This window comes from Zalophus californianus, chromosome 7, assembly GCF_009762305.2.
Source record: "Zalophus californianus isolate mZalCal1 chromosome 7, mZalCal1.pri.v2, whole genome shotgun sequence".
In the NCBI taxonomy this organism is placed as follows: Eukaryota; Metazoa; Chordata; class Mammalia; order Carnivora; family Otariidae; genus Zalophus; species Zalophus californianus.
The window spans coordinates 44,870,122-44,885,471 of record NC_045601.1 but is presented as its reverse complement, the minus strand read 5'-3'; the positions used below and the strand labels follow the sequence as shown (position 1 = coordinate 44,885,471).

The window sequence follows — 15,350 nt, the reverse complement described above, 5'->3', positions numbered from 1 at the left end:
TTTGAACCCAATTACTCGCAGGGCAAGGCAGTGGAAGTGTTATCAAGCAGCTGGCCATAAGGAGAAAAAAATGTGTTTCTATAGTTACAATACATATGTTTAACTTACTAACAATATTCAGAGCTACCACAAAGCAAGCATCTATATACCATATGGCAGGCTTATACACACCATACATTATCTGTAATTCCTACTCTCCAACTTTTTTCTTAATCGTTAAGGAAACGGGAAGTCAGAGTTTAAATGATTTGCTCAAAATCACATAGCTAATAAGTAACAGACTCAAAATCAGCCTGACCATAAAAAAGCCTGAGTATTTTTCATCTGACTGTCTTACTTTGGGAACACTAGAACCAGTAAAGAGTGAAAGTTTAAAGGAAACAGCTGATTTCAACCTTCAACTCTTACTTAAATTTTTTAAGCGATATCCCAAAAATGCTTTAAAAAGCAAAATCGAGGGCGCCTGGGTGGCTCAGATGGTTGGGCGTCTGCCTTCGGCTCAGGTCATGATCCCAGATTCCTAGGATTGAGTCCCGCATCGGGCTCCCTGCTCGGCGGGGAGCCTGCTTCTCCGTCTGCCTCTCTCTCTGTCTCTTATGAATAAATAAATAAAATCTTAAAAAAAAAAAGCAAAATCGGAGTTAAAAACTATGTCAAATACAGTCTTAATTTGGGAAACAATCTTTTCACTTTCCTACAATTGATCTTGAAGATTCATTTATAGGAAAAATAAAATAAAACTGACTATCAAGACATTCTTTCCCTAGACAGTAAGGATAAAATGATCTCATTCCAGGAGGTCTCTGGGCCTTATTTAGGACTATGGCCTTCACTACACCCAAGCCATTATATCACTGGTGAGATTTTCTAAAGCAGTAATTCTCAGCATGTGGTCCAGCTGGAATGGAGTGTGGAGAGAGATGAAAATCGAGGTGTATTTCGCAAAGTAGGAATGAAGTATTCCCAAAAAAGAAAAAGAGAATCAGTCTATCTAAATAACATTAGAACGTTATCATCACCACTTATTTGTATTTAATGGAGCTGTTACTTTTCTATTTCTCATCTCACACTCTTTCAAACATCCAAACTTTTCCAATAAGATAATTCCTTTCTAAAATAATCTGTCACTACTGGATTCCACTGTGTGACACCAAAATCAAAGGAATTTTTTATTTTGAGTTTCCTATTTTTCCATGTTGTCTAGACCTTAATCCTCTGTCCATGTTATCTTCTAAAAATACGCAACAGTTGTATTTTTTTCTTTCTAAACATACGCTAGTTTTTATTTAACAGTCTTGTGGATAAAAATGCCAATTAGTTTACCTTAAGCACCCCTCAAAAACCTCTAGTTCAGGAGAGGATCAAACTAAGAAACTAGCAACCATCATATTGTATGGCAGGGAACTTGGATCTAGATCAGTCATTAGTTTCAGCATGTCATTCAGCTCTTTTAGTAACATATTTTAGAGGGCCCAACCTAAGAACCTAAACAAATCTGGTAAAATATCTTTATTTTGCACAGGAAGAAACTGAGGCCCAAAAAGATTAGGTGAGTTGTCCCAAATTACAAATGGCATTAAAACACAGACCTCCTGACATTCTGTGTAATCCTGGCAGTAAGAGAAATGGTGCTGAAGCAGCCCAGGAGCTCCAGATGAGATCACATCCCCAAATCTCAGGAAAACAGGGCTTGAAGCAAGAAACTCCGAACATTCCTCATCTAGCCAGCAACTCCCACCCCCCACCCCCCACACACACGGGGACTCGTGTGTATGCACACAAAAGCAGGGACAGACATGCATGCACACAAAAGCACACATTCCCCAAGCTGTTTAAGAATTACAATGAAAATAGCTGACTCCAAATAGCAGTTTAACTGTAATGAACAGCAGCACAGGAAGCTGCTGATAAAGAAGTAAATATAATCTCACATTTACCTATGTTTCTGCACCTTCTGTTTTTAAGTATGTGTACATAGGGGAAGGGAGGGAAAAATGAAACAAGACGAAACCAGAGAGGGAGACAAACCATAAGAGACTTAATCTCAGGAAACAAACTGAGGGCTGCTGGAGTGGAGGTGGGTGGGAGGGATGGGGTGGCTGGGTGATGGACATTGGGGAGGGTATGTGCTATGGTGAGCACTGTGAACTGTGTAAGACTGATGAATCACTGACCTGTACCCTTGAAACAAATAATACATTATATGTTAATAATAAATAAAGTGTACACAAGGTAATCACTAAAAGGAAACAAGTGTGCTTTTTAAATGTCTGTATTTTTTTTTTATGTTTGAAAATGCAGTTTAGGATGGAAATATATTAGAATTTAAATCTCTAGCAATTATACTATTTAATACCAATACTTAAAATTAATCATCTACACCCACCTACTTCCCAAAAGGCTTTAAAGTTCATAAGATAAATATAAAAAAGGGGCGCCTGGGTGGCTCAGTCGTTAAGCATCTGCCTTCGGCTCAGGTCATGATCCCAGAGTCCTGGGATCGAGCCCCACATTGGGTTCCCTGCTCCGCAGGAAGCCTGCTTCTCCCTCTCCTACTCCCCCTGCTTGTGTTCCCTCTCTCGCTGTGTCTCTCTGTCAAATAAATAAATAAAATCTTTAAAAAAAAAGATAAATATAAAAAATAAACATATAGAGATGGCAAGATATTACTATAAAAATACCATCCTAATACTGTATATTGTGTATTAAATTTAATACTAGTTTCCCATAACTAGGAGAACCTTTACATTATATAATTCTCCTTGTCTCATTAAAAGAAGCAATGCCATTTTATCTGGTGAGACTCTTTCTTTCCTGGAACTAAACTTTTAAAAGAAAGCATCACAGGAATTGTTGTATAAAGGATCCTGAATGACAGCAGAAGAACAGAACCATATTCTTCACGTGGCCTTTTCTCCTGTGACAAAAGTCAAGGGGATAATGTAACTAACAAAAGTATTTTGATCCATTCCCTGGTTTTTCTTCTACTCCTTCCACATATCAGAACAAAATCTTAGAGCTAATTTGAGTTAACACACACCTCTATCTTCTCTTTTCCGATAGGCCTGAAGTGGTCAGCATTGCTCCGACTACCCAAGTTTACAGAAAGCCAAGTCCTATTTGAAAACAAAGACTCTGACCAAACAGAAAATATATCCACAGGTCAAATATAAAAACCTCTGCCGCCCCCTGAGATAGGAAATAATATTTCTCTTTACTACAAGTTGGCTGCTGAAACAGTCCGTTCATTTGGCTTACAAAAGTTATGTGAGAAAACACCTATTCACTCCAATTTCCTCTCGATCCAAGCATAAGGACCACTAACTTCATCTGTCATCATTTCTCCCCAAACTGCTCTGCAGCTTAGGACAAGCAAACTTATTATTTTTAAAATACATTCATTCAAAAAGTATTTATCAACCCCCAACCATGCACTTGGCTGGGTTCTGGGGATACACTGGTAGATGACACATAGGTGGGTCCTGCCCTGCAAAGCTTATGGTGGCCTTGTGCGGGAGGCAGCACATAAAGAAAATGAATGGCACATGTACCAGGCACTGTTTTGAATATATGCATATTTCAATTGTCTTAATCCTCATGCTAAACCTCAAGAGACGCAATTTTTTGTACAGAGAAGGAAACTGGAATGCGGAGAGGTTAGGTAACTTGTCCAAGGTCATTACAAGCTAGTAATATAATATATAATTACAAAGCATGCGCTGTATGAAAGAAACAAAAAGAAGGGAATTAGTGGGGTGGGAGAGTATGGTTCTTCTGGGAAGTGTTCCCATTACTATCAGAGCAGCAGTTCTCACAGGTCTGTGGGACCTTTCCAGGGCATCCACAAGGTCAAAACTATTTTAATAATATTAAAACAGTTGCTTTTTTCACCATGCTGACATTTGTACTACAGGTGCAAAAGCAATGATGAGTAAATGATAATAGCATTTTAGTACAAGTCAATGCAGTGTACTCTTCACCACTATGTGCTTGCGGTTTAAAAAAAAGTTCATTTAAGAATGCCCATGATGCAGCAGAAAAAATTATTAATTCTTAAAATCTCAAGCCTCGAGTACGACTTTATTAATATTCTGTGTGATGAAATGGGAAGTGTGCATAAAGCGTATATGCTGCATATCAAACCATGTTGTCCCAAGAAAAAGCACTTATGCAATTGCTTGAGTTGCAAAACCAAACTTTTTTTTTCATGGAACATCATTTTTACTTGAAAGAAGAGCAAATACAGTTATTAAGGTTAATGTATTTGGTAGACATAATCTTGAGAATAATTAAGTCAATCTGTTCCTTCAAGGCAAACAACTGGCAGCATTTACTGCCAATGATAAAAATTTGTGTTTTCAAATGAAAATTAGAATTTTGGAAAAACTGAATCCATCACCATGATCTTAACAGCTTCTAAACACTTAAAGATTTTTCTAATGAGACTGGTAATAGTAACAAATGTGATTTTTATTTTAATTTTTTTTAAAGATTTTATTTATTTGACAGAGTACAAGCAGAGGGAGCAGCAGGGAGAGGGAGAAGCAGGCTCCCTGCTAAGCAGAGAGCCCAATGTGGGGTTCGACCCCACAACCTGGGTTCATAATCTGAGCCGAAAGCAGACGCCTAACTGGCTGAGCCACCCAGGTGCCCCCAAATGGGATTTTTAAAATATTGTATAATGAGATGTGCCCACATTTAGAAAATCTGCATAACTCAGCAAACCAGTATTTTCAAAATGACCAATCCATAATGTCAACATCATGACTCAGTCAAGGATTCCTTCAATGACTACACATTATTTTACTGTAATAGGGGATGAAAACTTCACTGGTGAGTTTTAGACTCCATACTGTAACTAACCTTTAAGAAATTACCTTTAAAAAAAAAAGATTTCATTTATTTATTTTGTGAGAGAGTATGCATGAGCAAGAGATGCAGAGGGAGAGAATCTCAAACAGACTCCCCACTGAGCGCAGAGCCCAACTCATCGCTGGATCTCAGGACCCTAAGATCGAGATCTGAGCCAAAATCAAAGAGTTAATCAACTCTTAACCAACTGAGCCACCCAGGAACCCCAAGAAATTACCTTTTAATATCAAAGAAAAATATCCACAACTATCTGAAAAGGTTATTAAATACTTCTCCCTTATCCAACTACTTATTTCTGTGAGGTCAAACTTTCTTCCTAGGCTATAACCCAAACCTTGAATCACAACTGTTTGAATGCAGAAGCAGATATAAGAATCCAGCTATCTTCTAGTAAGCCAGATATTTAACAATCATTTTTAAATGTAAAACAATGCTACTTTTTTAAGTTATTTTCTCGTTCAAAATGATATTTATATTAACATCTGATAGGCTTACTGTTGCTATTTTTAACTGATGCAATAAATAAGCTTTTCTCAGTTTTAATTTCTAATACTGTAAACACAAATAGATATAACTCACATTAAAAAAATAAATAAAAAACCCTCTTTGGGGGCCTCTTAATTTGTACAGTGTAAACGGGTCCTGAGACCAAAATGTTTGAGAACTGTTGTCTTAGAGTCTGAAGAGAGGCCTATGTGGCTGGACCATACAAAATAAAATAGATATGTCATTGAAGACATATCCACAGGTCAGATCATACAGAGCTTGTCAGCCATAATAAGAAGTTTGAATTTTATTTATAATATTATTGAGGAATTTTAAGCAGAAAGACATGATCAAATTTATGTTTTAAAAAAGGCAGCTGTGTGTAATATAGGAGACAAAGTGAATAAACTAAGATTGGGGGGAGAGATTTGAAATAGAAGCAAGTATATAAATCCGTGATGTGTTGTGGAAGTTAAATTACTCTGATGTTAACCACAAAATGAAGTCCCAAATAACATGTTTCTTGTTTCCACTGTAATGTTAAAGAACTCAGTTGCTCTATGATCAAACTGGAGGAAGGGTGAGGAGAATCAACTCACCCAATATTTTAGAAATGTCACAAGCACATTAAATCCATACACAATACTCTCATATAGTGATGTTTAATGTTATTTTAGTCACAGTTCCAAATTTTTCTTAAAGTGGAATACCATGAAATACTAACTCACAAATCATATCCTTGTGAACTGCATACCAGGGGAATAAATGAACCCGCAGATTCAGTTATTCAACAGTGTGGTGGACATTGTGTTAGACACTATGGATATAATCAGACAGACACCAGCCCAGCTCTCATGAAACTTGTATTACAAAATGATTACTGGTAATCTTGGGAGGATTCATGGCAGAACACTGAAAGTGTTTCAAATAATTTCTTCACTCAAATAAACAGCTCTTGAGTACATGCTGTATGCCAGGATCTGGAGACAAAAAGATGAATGAGACATGGATTCTGCCCTTCAGAACTTCACTGTCTGGTAAAGAGATAAAATGACATTTCTAATTATGATGGGGAGTGTCATAAACACTATTATAGAGGCATGTGTGATGTACCAATTCAAAAACAAGTGGATTTTAATTTCCCTGATGGGTAATGATGATGAACACTTTTTCATGTGTCTGTTAGCCATTTGTATGTCTTCTTTGGAGAAGTGTCTGTTCATATATTCTGCCCGTTTTCTGACTTGATTATTTGTTTTTTGGGTGTTGAGTTTGAGAAGTTCTTTATAGATCTTGGATACCAGCCCTTTATCTGTAGCGTCATTTGCAAATATCTTCTCCCATTCTGTGGGTTGCCTCTTTGTTTTGTTGACTGTTTCCTTTGCTGTGCAGAAGCTTTTCATCTTGATGAAGTCCCAAAAGTTCATTTTTGCTTTTGTTTCACTAGCCTTTGGAAATGTATCTTGAAAGAAGTTGCTGTGGCCGATGTCAAAGAGGTTACTGCCTATGTTCTCCTCTAGAATTTTAATGGATTCCTGTCTCATATTGAGGTCTTTCATCCATTTTGAGTTTATTTTTGTGTATGGTGTTAAAGAATTGAGATACCACCTTACACCAGTTAGAAGAGCAAAAATTGACAAGGCAAGAAACAACAAATGTTGGAGAGGTAGAGAAAGGGGAACCCTCTTACACTGTTGGTGGGAACGCGAGTTGGTTATAGCCACTTTGGAAAACAGTGTGGAGGTGCCTCAAAAAATTAAAAATAGAGCTACCCTATGACCCAGCAATTGCACTACTGGGTATTTATCCCAAAGACACTGATATAGTGAAAAGAAGGGCCATATGCACCCCAAAGTTCATAGCCGCAATGTCCGCAATAGCCAAACTGTGGAAAGAGCCGAGATGCCCTTCAACAGATGAATGGATAAAGAAGATGTGGTCAATATATACAATGGAATATTACTCAGCCATCAGGAAGGATGAATACCCAACTTTTACATCAACATGGATGGGACTGGAGGAGATTATGCTAAGTGAAATAGGTCAAGCAGAGAAAGTCAATTATCATATGGTTTCACTTATCTGTGGAACATAAGGAATAGCCTGGAGGACATTAGGAGAAGGAAGGGAAAAATGACGGGAGGGGGGTGGAATTGGAGGGAGAGATGAACCATGAGACACTATGGACTCTGAGAAACAAACTGAGGGTTCTAGAGGGGAGGGGGGGTGGGGGGATGGGTTAGCCCGGTGATGGGTATTAAGGAGGGCACGTACTACATGGAGCACTGGGTGTTATATGAAAACAATGAATCGTGGATCACTACATCAAAAACTAATGTGTATTGTATGGTGACTAACATAACACAATAAAATAAAATTTTTTTATTAAAAAGTGGGAAAAAAAAAGGAAGTAAAAGTCTGGGTGATGTATGCAAGTGTTGAATCACTATATTGTACACCTGAAACGAATATTACATTGTATGTCGACTAACTGGAATTTAAATTAAAAAAAAAAAAAAGAAGTGAAAGGGTCAGTCAGAGAGGAGAAATTCACCTGAGTACTGAATGGAGATCAGCTGATATACCGTGTACGGAAAGGTCTGAGAAATGAAAACCCCTCACAAGGGAGAAAGGGATGTATATAGGTCAGAAAGGCTGGTATTTAATGTGTGAGTTTCAAATTTCCAATTTTAAAAAAGGGCCAGCAAAACACCAATTCTGAAATCCACATGTAAGTCAACCGGATATCAATACTCAAAGGAATTACTCACTACTCATTAAGGTTTTGAAAGCACTACAGGGAAAAAAACCACCAACCAATTCTTAGAAACCAAAATGGGGGGGCGCCTGGGTGGCTCAGTCATTAAGCGTCTGCCTTTGGCTCAGGTCATGATCCCAGGGTCCTGGGATCAAGCCCTGTGTCAGGCTCCCTGCTCCGCAGGAAGCCTGCTTCTCCCTCTCCCACTCCCCCTGCTTGTGTTCCCTCTCTCACTGTGTCTCTGTCAAATAAATAAAAATCTTAAAAAAAAAAAAAAGAAACCAAAATGAGTTCACAAAGAGAAAATGTTCCCACCCAAAGTCAGCTTTTACGAAGCATTTGACATTGAGATTATTTCACATAAGCCATCGTCCTGACCCTCAAAGATCTTACCTTCTAGAGGTAAAGAGCTGTGGCAACCATTAATGATAGTACAACGTAACCAATTTAATAGTCCAAGTGAGTTAAAGGTGTTGACAGCCTCTGCCTATAGAGAGGAGAGATAAATGGGGTGAGGACAGCCTTCAGAGATGGTGATGTAAGTGGTATCTTGAAAGACGAGTGGGTGTGTGATACTGTAGACAACGGGGCAGAAAAGGCATTATACACAAAAGCCTATGTTAAAGTAGCAACGCCTTGCAAGAGCAAGGCCTATTTAGACAACTGCACAGAGACCAGTTTTATTGAGAGGCAAAAGCAGCCACGAAGGGGTGACAAGGGGTGAGGACAGACGCACTGGGTGGGCACTGATCACCATGCTAGAGTCTGAATGTTAGCCAATGAGTAAAAGGGAAGTATAAAAAGAAGAGCGACCAGAATCAGAGTTGCCCCTTTTTTGATATGAACTGTTCAAATGAAACGTTTTAGAATAATGTTGACAATGAAAGGATGGTTTGGAGCAGGTAAGAAGCAACTAGGAGACTATGTTAGGAATATGCAAGAAAGGATAAGGACCTTAACTATGCACAATCTCCTAAACTCACTTCATTATCTTTCCTGCCAGACCTGTTCCTTCTCCTGGATTCCTTACTTCTGTAAATGGTCTAAGTCTCCTAGGGCTATCACACCAAATAACCACAAAGATGGTGGCTTAAAAGAACAAAAATATATTCTCTTACAATTCAGGATGCCAGGAGCTCAAAATCAAGGATCGGTTCCTTCTGGATACCCTGAAGGAGAAACTGTACCATGCCTGTCTCCCAGTGTTTGGTGGTCGACAGCAATCCTTGGCATTTCTCAGCTTGCTGACATGTCATCCCAATCTCAGATTCTTTCTGCAGACAGCATTCTTCTCAGTGTCTCTGTGTGTCCTGAGTGTCTCTTATCAGGACAATCTCATTGGATTTAGGGCCCAGTCTAAGCTGCTATGATCTTATCTCCACCCTTATACGAAATACATCTGCAAAGACTCTATTTCCAAATAAGGTCACATTCTGAGGTTCTGGGTAGACATGAATTTTGGGGGAGACTATTAAATAGCTATCAACTAATGCATTTATCAAACAGAATTGTGGTGGCATCCAACCTGTCCTCCTCACCCTCTGCACGTACATAATTATCAAATCCTGTTTCTACTTCTTTAATGGAAGATTATCTCCTTTTCTTCATCCTCATTACCATTTTCATTTCAGTAACACTCTTGCCTACATAGCAAACCCCTTGCTACAGCACTGGATCATTACTGTCATCACTGTGCCTGTTACTAACCATGTAAGCATTGCCGGAGCAAGTCACACAACAGGGCAGACATGTTGTACCATGAATTTATGATAACTAGCTCCAAGGAAGTCCCCAACCTTGCCTGGCAGTCCTTCTATTTCTCTGGCCAGCTGGCTCTCCCACTCTTCCCTATTTCAAAACTTTTTACTCTCTCCAAGCTCTTATTACTCTCACCCACTTTCAGCAGTTGTCCCAGGCTCCAATTTTACAGAGAATAAAGAAACCATCAGACAAAAACTCTCAACCTCCCACCTTCTGCTCTCACTGTTTTCCCCTCCCTCAACACGGTCTCCCTCTGCCTCAAAGTACAACAGCTGTCCTTTCAACATAAGGCCGTTCTTCCTACATGTATCTTGGATCTCCTCTTCGTTCAGAAACCTTACAAATACTAATTATCCCTCTCTTTCGCTAGAATATTCAGCTTTCCTCTCAACTAGATGCATCTCATTGGCTTATAAATATGTTTAATTTTTATAACGATACCTCCCTGGAAACCCATACTCTTCCTTCCTGCTACCTATCCACCCACATTTACTCTTTCTGCCTGCTTTTCTCTCCACCTCCTGCTACCTCCCACCAAGCAAGCATAAATGTGTGTTTTGGAGAACCTGGTTTCTCTAGCTCTGGGGCCTTGGGCCCCTTACTTAATCCTGAGTAAAATGGAAATAATAATACTAAACCTATCACAAAGAACTATCATGAGAATTAGATGAATCAATATATGCAAAACACACAGAGTCTGGCCATTAGTAACTGATCAATAAGGTTAGCAATACAGTTATTTTTAGTAATAACTCACATCTATCTACTTATCCAGCCAACTGACATTTGGAGTCATCCTAAATTCCCTCATCCCTCCATTCCAATCCATTTCTAGGCTGTTTATTTTCACCTCTCAAGCGTCTCCTGTTCTGAACACTTACCTCCATCTCACTACCCTACCCTGCACCATCCTACCCTCACTAACCTCTCATATGGATCAGAATAAGGACCTCCTAAATGATTTCCTGAGTTCATTCTGTGCACTATCCCAAACTCTCTCCTTACCCTAGCTTGAGTGAGCTAATCTAATCTCAGACCTGAGGTTACCATCTAGTTTAAAACATTTCCCACTGCTATGATACAGCCCCCCCAAATCTACTGCATGGCCAATAAAATCAAGTAGATATGGTTCCTACCCACCTGTTCAAACTTATTTTGCATCTTATTTCTTAGGCCCTTTGCTCTTGTAACACATACCAACTTTTTTTCAGTTCTTCAAGTGCATTATGCACTTGCCCTTCACAGGTGCGTTCCATAATCTGTTCTCTCTACTGGAATACTGAATCATACTCCTACTTCTTGTGGCCTAATTAATTCCTACTTATCCTTTATGTCTTAACTCAATGGTCACTTACAAAAGGAGCCTTCCTGATCCCCCAGAACAGGCTCTCATTATTCTAGGTACCTTTCATAATACTCATCAAAGTTGGAATTTCACACTTAGGTGATAATTATTCCAATTAACTATCCAATAGAATCCAAGCTTTGTAACAGAAATGACTGTGTCCATTTTTGCTCTCCATTGTATCCCAAATATCCAATACAGCACCTGGCACCATAATTAGTGCTCAATAAATACATACTGAATCAATATTAGCCTTCAAGTTCAATGCTACAAAATGGCCTCACTGCTTGTTTAAAAACAGGACAGCTTTAAAGCAGTAAAAGAATAGTACGTCATTAGATCATTATAAACATGTCTCTAGACCAAAGTTAAAAGTTTCTCCACCTGATGGCTGTAAATCGCTTTAAAAACTGATTCAGCAATTGTTGACAGAAAGGAGAATGTGACAGATGTATTGTTTTGCTGTTATTTTAAAGAAGGGGTATAGAGGTAGAAAACTGCATGTCCAGGTAGAGAGATGGGTTTTTATAAAGTACTGGTTCTCAATCTTTGTTCTACTCCAACACACTAATACTACTATTACTACTAGTACGCTTACTACTGTCCCAATCAGCACCTGTGACTCCAGCACAGCTGTCACCAAGTAGCTTACCATAGCAGGGATTCTCAAGCAGGTGGGGAGGGTAAGTAAGAGAGATGTGAGTAATTTGAAATGGCACTACCTCAATATATTCTGATATTCTTTGCCCTCCCCTTCCCCTTATAAATAGCCCTCTCCCCAAATATAACTTATGGCAAGCAGGAATCACATAGATGTCATTTATATTTTATTTTAAAATGTAACCTATGATTTTTTTGCAGCTAAAATTGTTCTAACTACCATGTTAATATTAAACATGGTGTTACCTAAAGACACAATAACTGGGCAGAAGAAGGAGCAATCTGCAAAGATACTCAAGGCCAATTTAAATATGAGTTAGCCATACTGGAGGTATCTGTGTTTTGATTATAAAAATATTTTATTATGGTAATATGGTTTAAGGTATTAATCTCTAAAACCACTGATATTCAGTGTACACCTGTTATATCAAACCACAAATGGTCTCAAATGTTCTATCTTAATGTCCATGTCCTTAAAACAATAGAACTAATTCAATCCACTTATTAAGAAATAAAACAGGGCTAGAAAGTATGGAAATCTTTTCTAAGATTTCAAGATCTCAGGGACTGATACCAGTATATGAAGCAACCTCTGAAATTCTGCAAATAATCCAACAGCAGATCTACCTCGAAAGGCACTACTGACAATGAACCTCTCTCCTCAGCAGTACAGAACCAATTCCACAAAGACCGTAACACCTGCTAAATGTAGAAAGATTAACCCCACAAACAGATAAGTCAAATGTAAGTGAAAAAACACAAAAACAAAATGTCCCCTCCCCATTTTCTAAGATCTTTTAAGTCAAGGGTTTCGAGCATGTTGAAGAAACATGCTCACATCATGACAGGCTAGCATTTCTTATTTTGAGAAATAACTCCACCTCCTAAGCCAGGATGTGGAGTCAGAATATGTAATTACAATTTCTGAGAAAAAGAATATACATAATTTATTACAGCTCTGAATACTCATCTAAAATAAAGATGAAAAAGACAGAGCACTACCTCCTACTCACAATCATTTCTCCAAAATTTGAATTTATATCTGACATCAAAATATCACTGTTGAAAGTATCCTTTGGTCACTTAAAAAAATCAGGTAGATAGTGTTTCATTTTTTAAAAAGCTGTTTATCCTCAGTAGATACTTGCAGTTGTAAATGATATGAAAGTTCTCATGTGGCAAAAGCTACTTTTGCTCTCTTATTTAAAGCGAAAGTACTATTTCTGAAAACCCTTAAAGGCATTTTCACCACCTGAAAAATAAACTATCTTCTAGAAATAACTACTAATCAAGAAATCAAGAAACATTTTCATACACATAGAAGTGATTAGCTTCCTATCAGCACCTCCATCCCAACCTTTTCAAAAAGGATGGAAGAAATGAACAGTTCTTTCAACAAAATCTCTGATTTGCATCTATGCTGATCACAGATGAATTATACCTTTTTCATGGCTAACTGACAGGGAAGAGAAAGAATGCTAACCACTAATCATAGAGAGGATATATATCTGATATTCATATTGATTTGAATCCACTGGGTACTCTCAATCATTATAACCGATAGCAATGATGACTTCTTAGGAAACCTAATGTTCAAAGAGCTCTGCACATTACTGATTATTCTACTTTTATCTACTTTAAGACGAAAGATTCATTCTCTTAAATTATCTAGTTAGCAAATGCTCTCTTTATGTAGTAATATTCATCTCCCATGTTTCCAAATACTGTAATAATGCATTAATTTAATTTCCTGCACAGTGTGGTAGGTGTTTTTTTTTTCTTTCTTGGAACCACCACCACTCCACCCACACCCACAACCACAACGAAGATTAGAGACTAAAGCAAATGACCATTCTTCCACACACTTTCACAAATAAATCCAGACTTTGGGAAATAGGGTAAAGAACAAACAAAACCTCAATGTTACAAGTCATTTGAAAAATTGTATAGAGTATTCTGGTGGTATCTGCCTGTAATTTAAAGACCAACTGTAAATTGAGAAGAACACTGATACTATTGTTTTATTCCACTAAATTTTCCTAAGAGCTCTGATAGAATTCCCCTAAATTGTTCATGCATGCAAGGAATAGTATGTCTGTGTGCAATAACAGACGTTGATCTGAAATAGTTAAAAACAATCAACACTCATCAGTCTGGTGATACACAAACCTAGTTTATCAATGCGAAAATCCATATAAGAACTCACATGTTGCAAGGTGGGCTAAGATAGTCTTAGGATAGAGAATCTTTGAGCTCAAGCCTTTGGTTTGTTAATGTTAGATGTACAGTGGGCTGGTATAATCATTTCCTGTTTCCTCCTCACAGAGATACTAGGAAGGTGGGTGACAGGACCCCAGGACACCCACAGGTCGATCTACACCCCTTTTTCTACAACCTCACCTCACTCCTTTCCTTTACACATATATACACACGCACTCCCCTGTCACATTTGAAGCCCTGGTGCCCCAGTGGGTAGTTTTCTAGGGTCTTTTCACCGGTGCGTTAAATGGGCTCTGATGACTGGGGTTGAATGCCACCTTCTCGAAGGGCCCACAGCTCACCTCTAGCTTGTGGTTGATTTGGGACACAGTCTGGGCTTTATGGCAAAGCTGCGCAAAGCAGGAACTCAAGCTGGTCATCTTCTGTCTCCCCTCATAAGTGATGTCCGCCTGGTCCGGATCGATCTCACCCAGGAGCAGATCCACATCCACGAAGGCCTTGTCGAACTCCTTCTCTAGCACCTCCAGCCACCGGAACATGGATACCCCGCCGGGGGAGACCCCTACGGCGCAGGAGGCGCCCCCTGGGCCCCCTCCGGCTCCTGCCGGGCACGGGCCGCCCGCCGACATGGCGCCGTCTAGGGCCTCCCCTGACTGCTACTGACCCCCGCCGCCCGCCCACCCCGCGCGAGAGGAACTGCCGGGACTGCGGGGACCCCCGCGCACGCACGCTCCGTCGGTCCCTTCCCTTCCCCTCGCGCGGCTAACGCCGGCAACGCAGCCCCGGAGTGGCAAGAGCAGTGAAGCCAAGGCGGCGGCGGTGGCACACGGAAGAATCGGGCCGTCCCACCTCCCGGCCCGCCCCCGCTGCGCATGCGTAGCGAAGACTTAGGCGGACGCAGCCTGGAGGGATGAAATGGGCGGGGCTAGGATGCTACCTTGGCCTATGAAAAGCCTCTGCTTGGGACCGGCCCGTCAGTGGCCATATTGACAACTGGCAAACTCCAGCTTGAATCCCCGAGAAACGGGAACGCGTCGTGTTTGCTTCCAAGTTGGAAAGGCCCGAGGAAGAGAAGGGTGTCCACGTCGCAGACATGAACGGCTTCCGCCCATTTGACTTCACAGTGGGCGGGAGCCTATCTAAAGTCCTCCAGGACAGTTGCTGCGGAGACGTCCAGGGGCAGGGAAGGGAATGTGAGGCAGGGCGGTGTAAGCATGCGCAATGGCCACGTTTTACCTTTCCATTACA

The 15,350-nt window shown here is 39.8% G+C and overlaps 1 protein-coding gene across 2 annotated transcripts in view; it reads right to left on the bottom strand.

Moving 5' to 3' along the window:
* Positions 1-15,067, bottom strand: part of GOPC (golgi associated PDZ and coiled-coil motif containing) — a 42,273-nt gene extending 27,206 nt beyond the window's left edge. Inside the window, exon 1 of one of the 2 annotated variants that reach the window (XM_027601057.2) lies at positions 14,444-15,067. In XM_027601057.2, the coding sequence (XP_027456858.1) occupies positions 14,444-14,731 (288 nt within the window). In that variant the 5' untranslated portion in view covers positions 14,732-15,067. The remainder of the gene's footprint in view (positions 1-14,443) is intronic. The other variant, XM_027601059.2, reaches the window with a different exon arrangement.
* Positions 15,068-15,350: the final 283 nt, after the last annotated feature.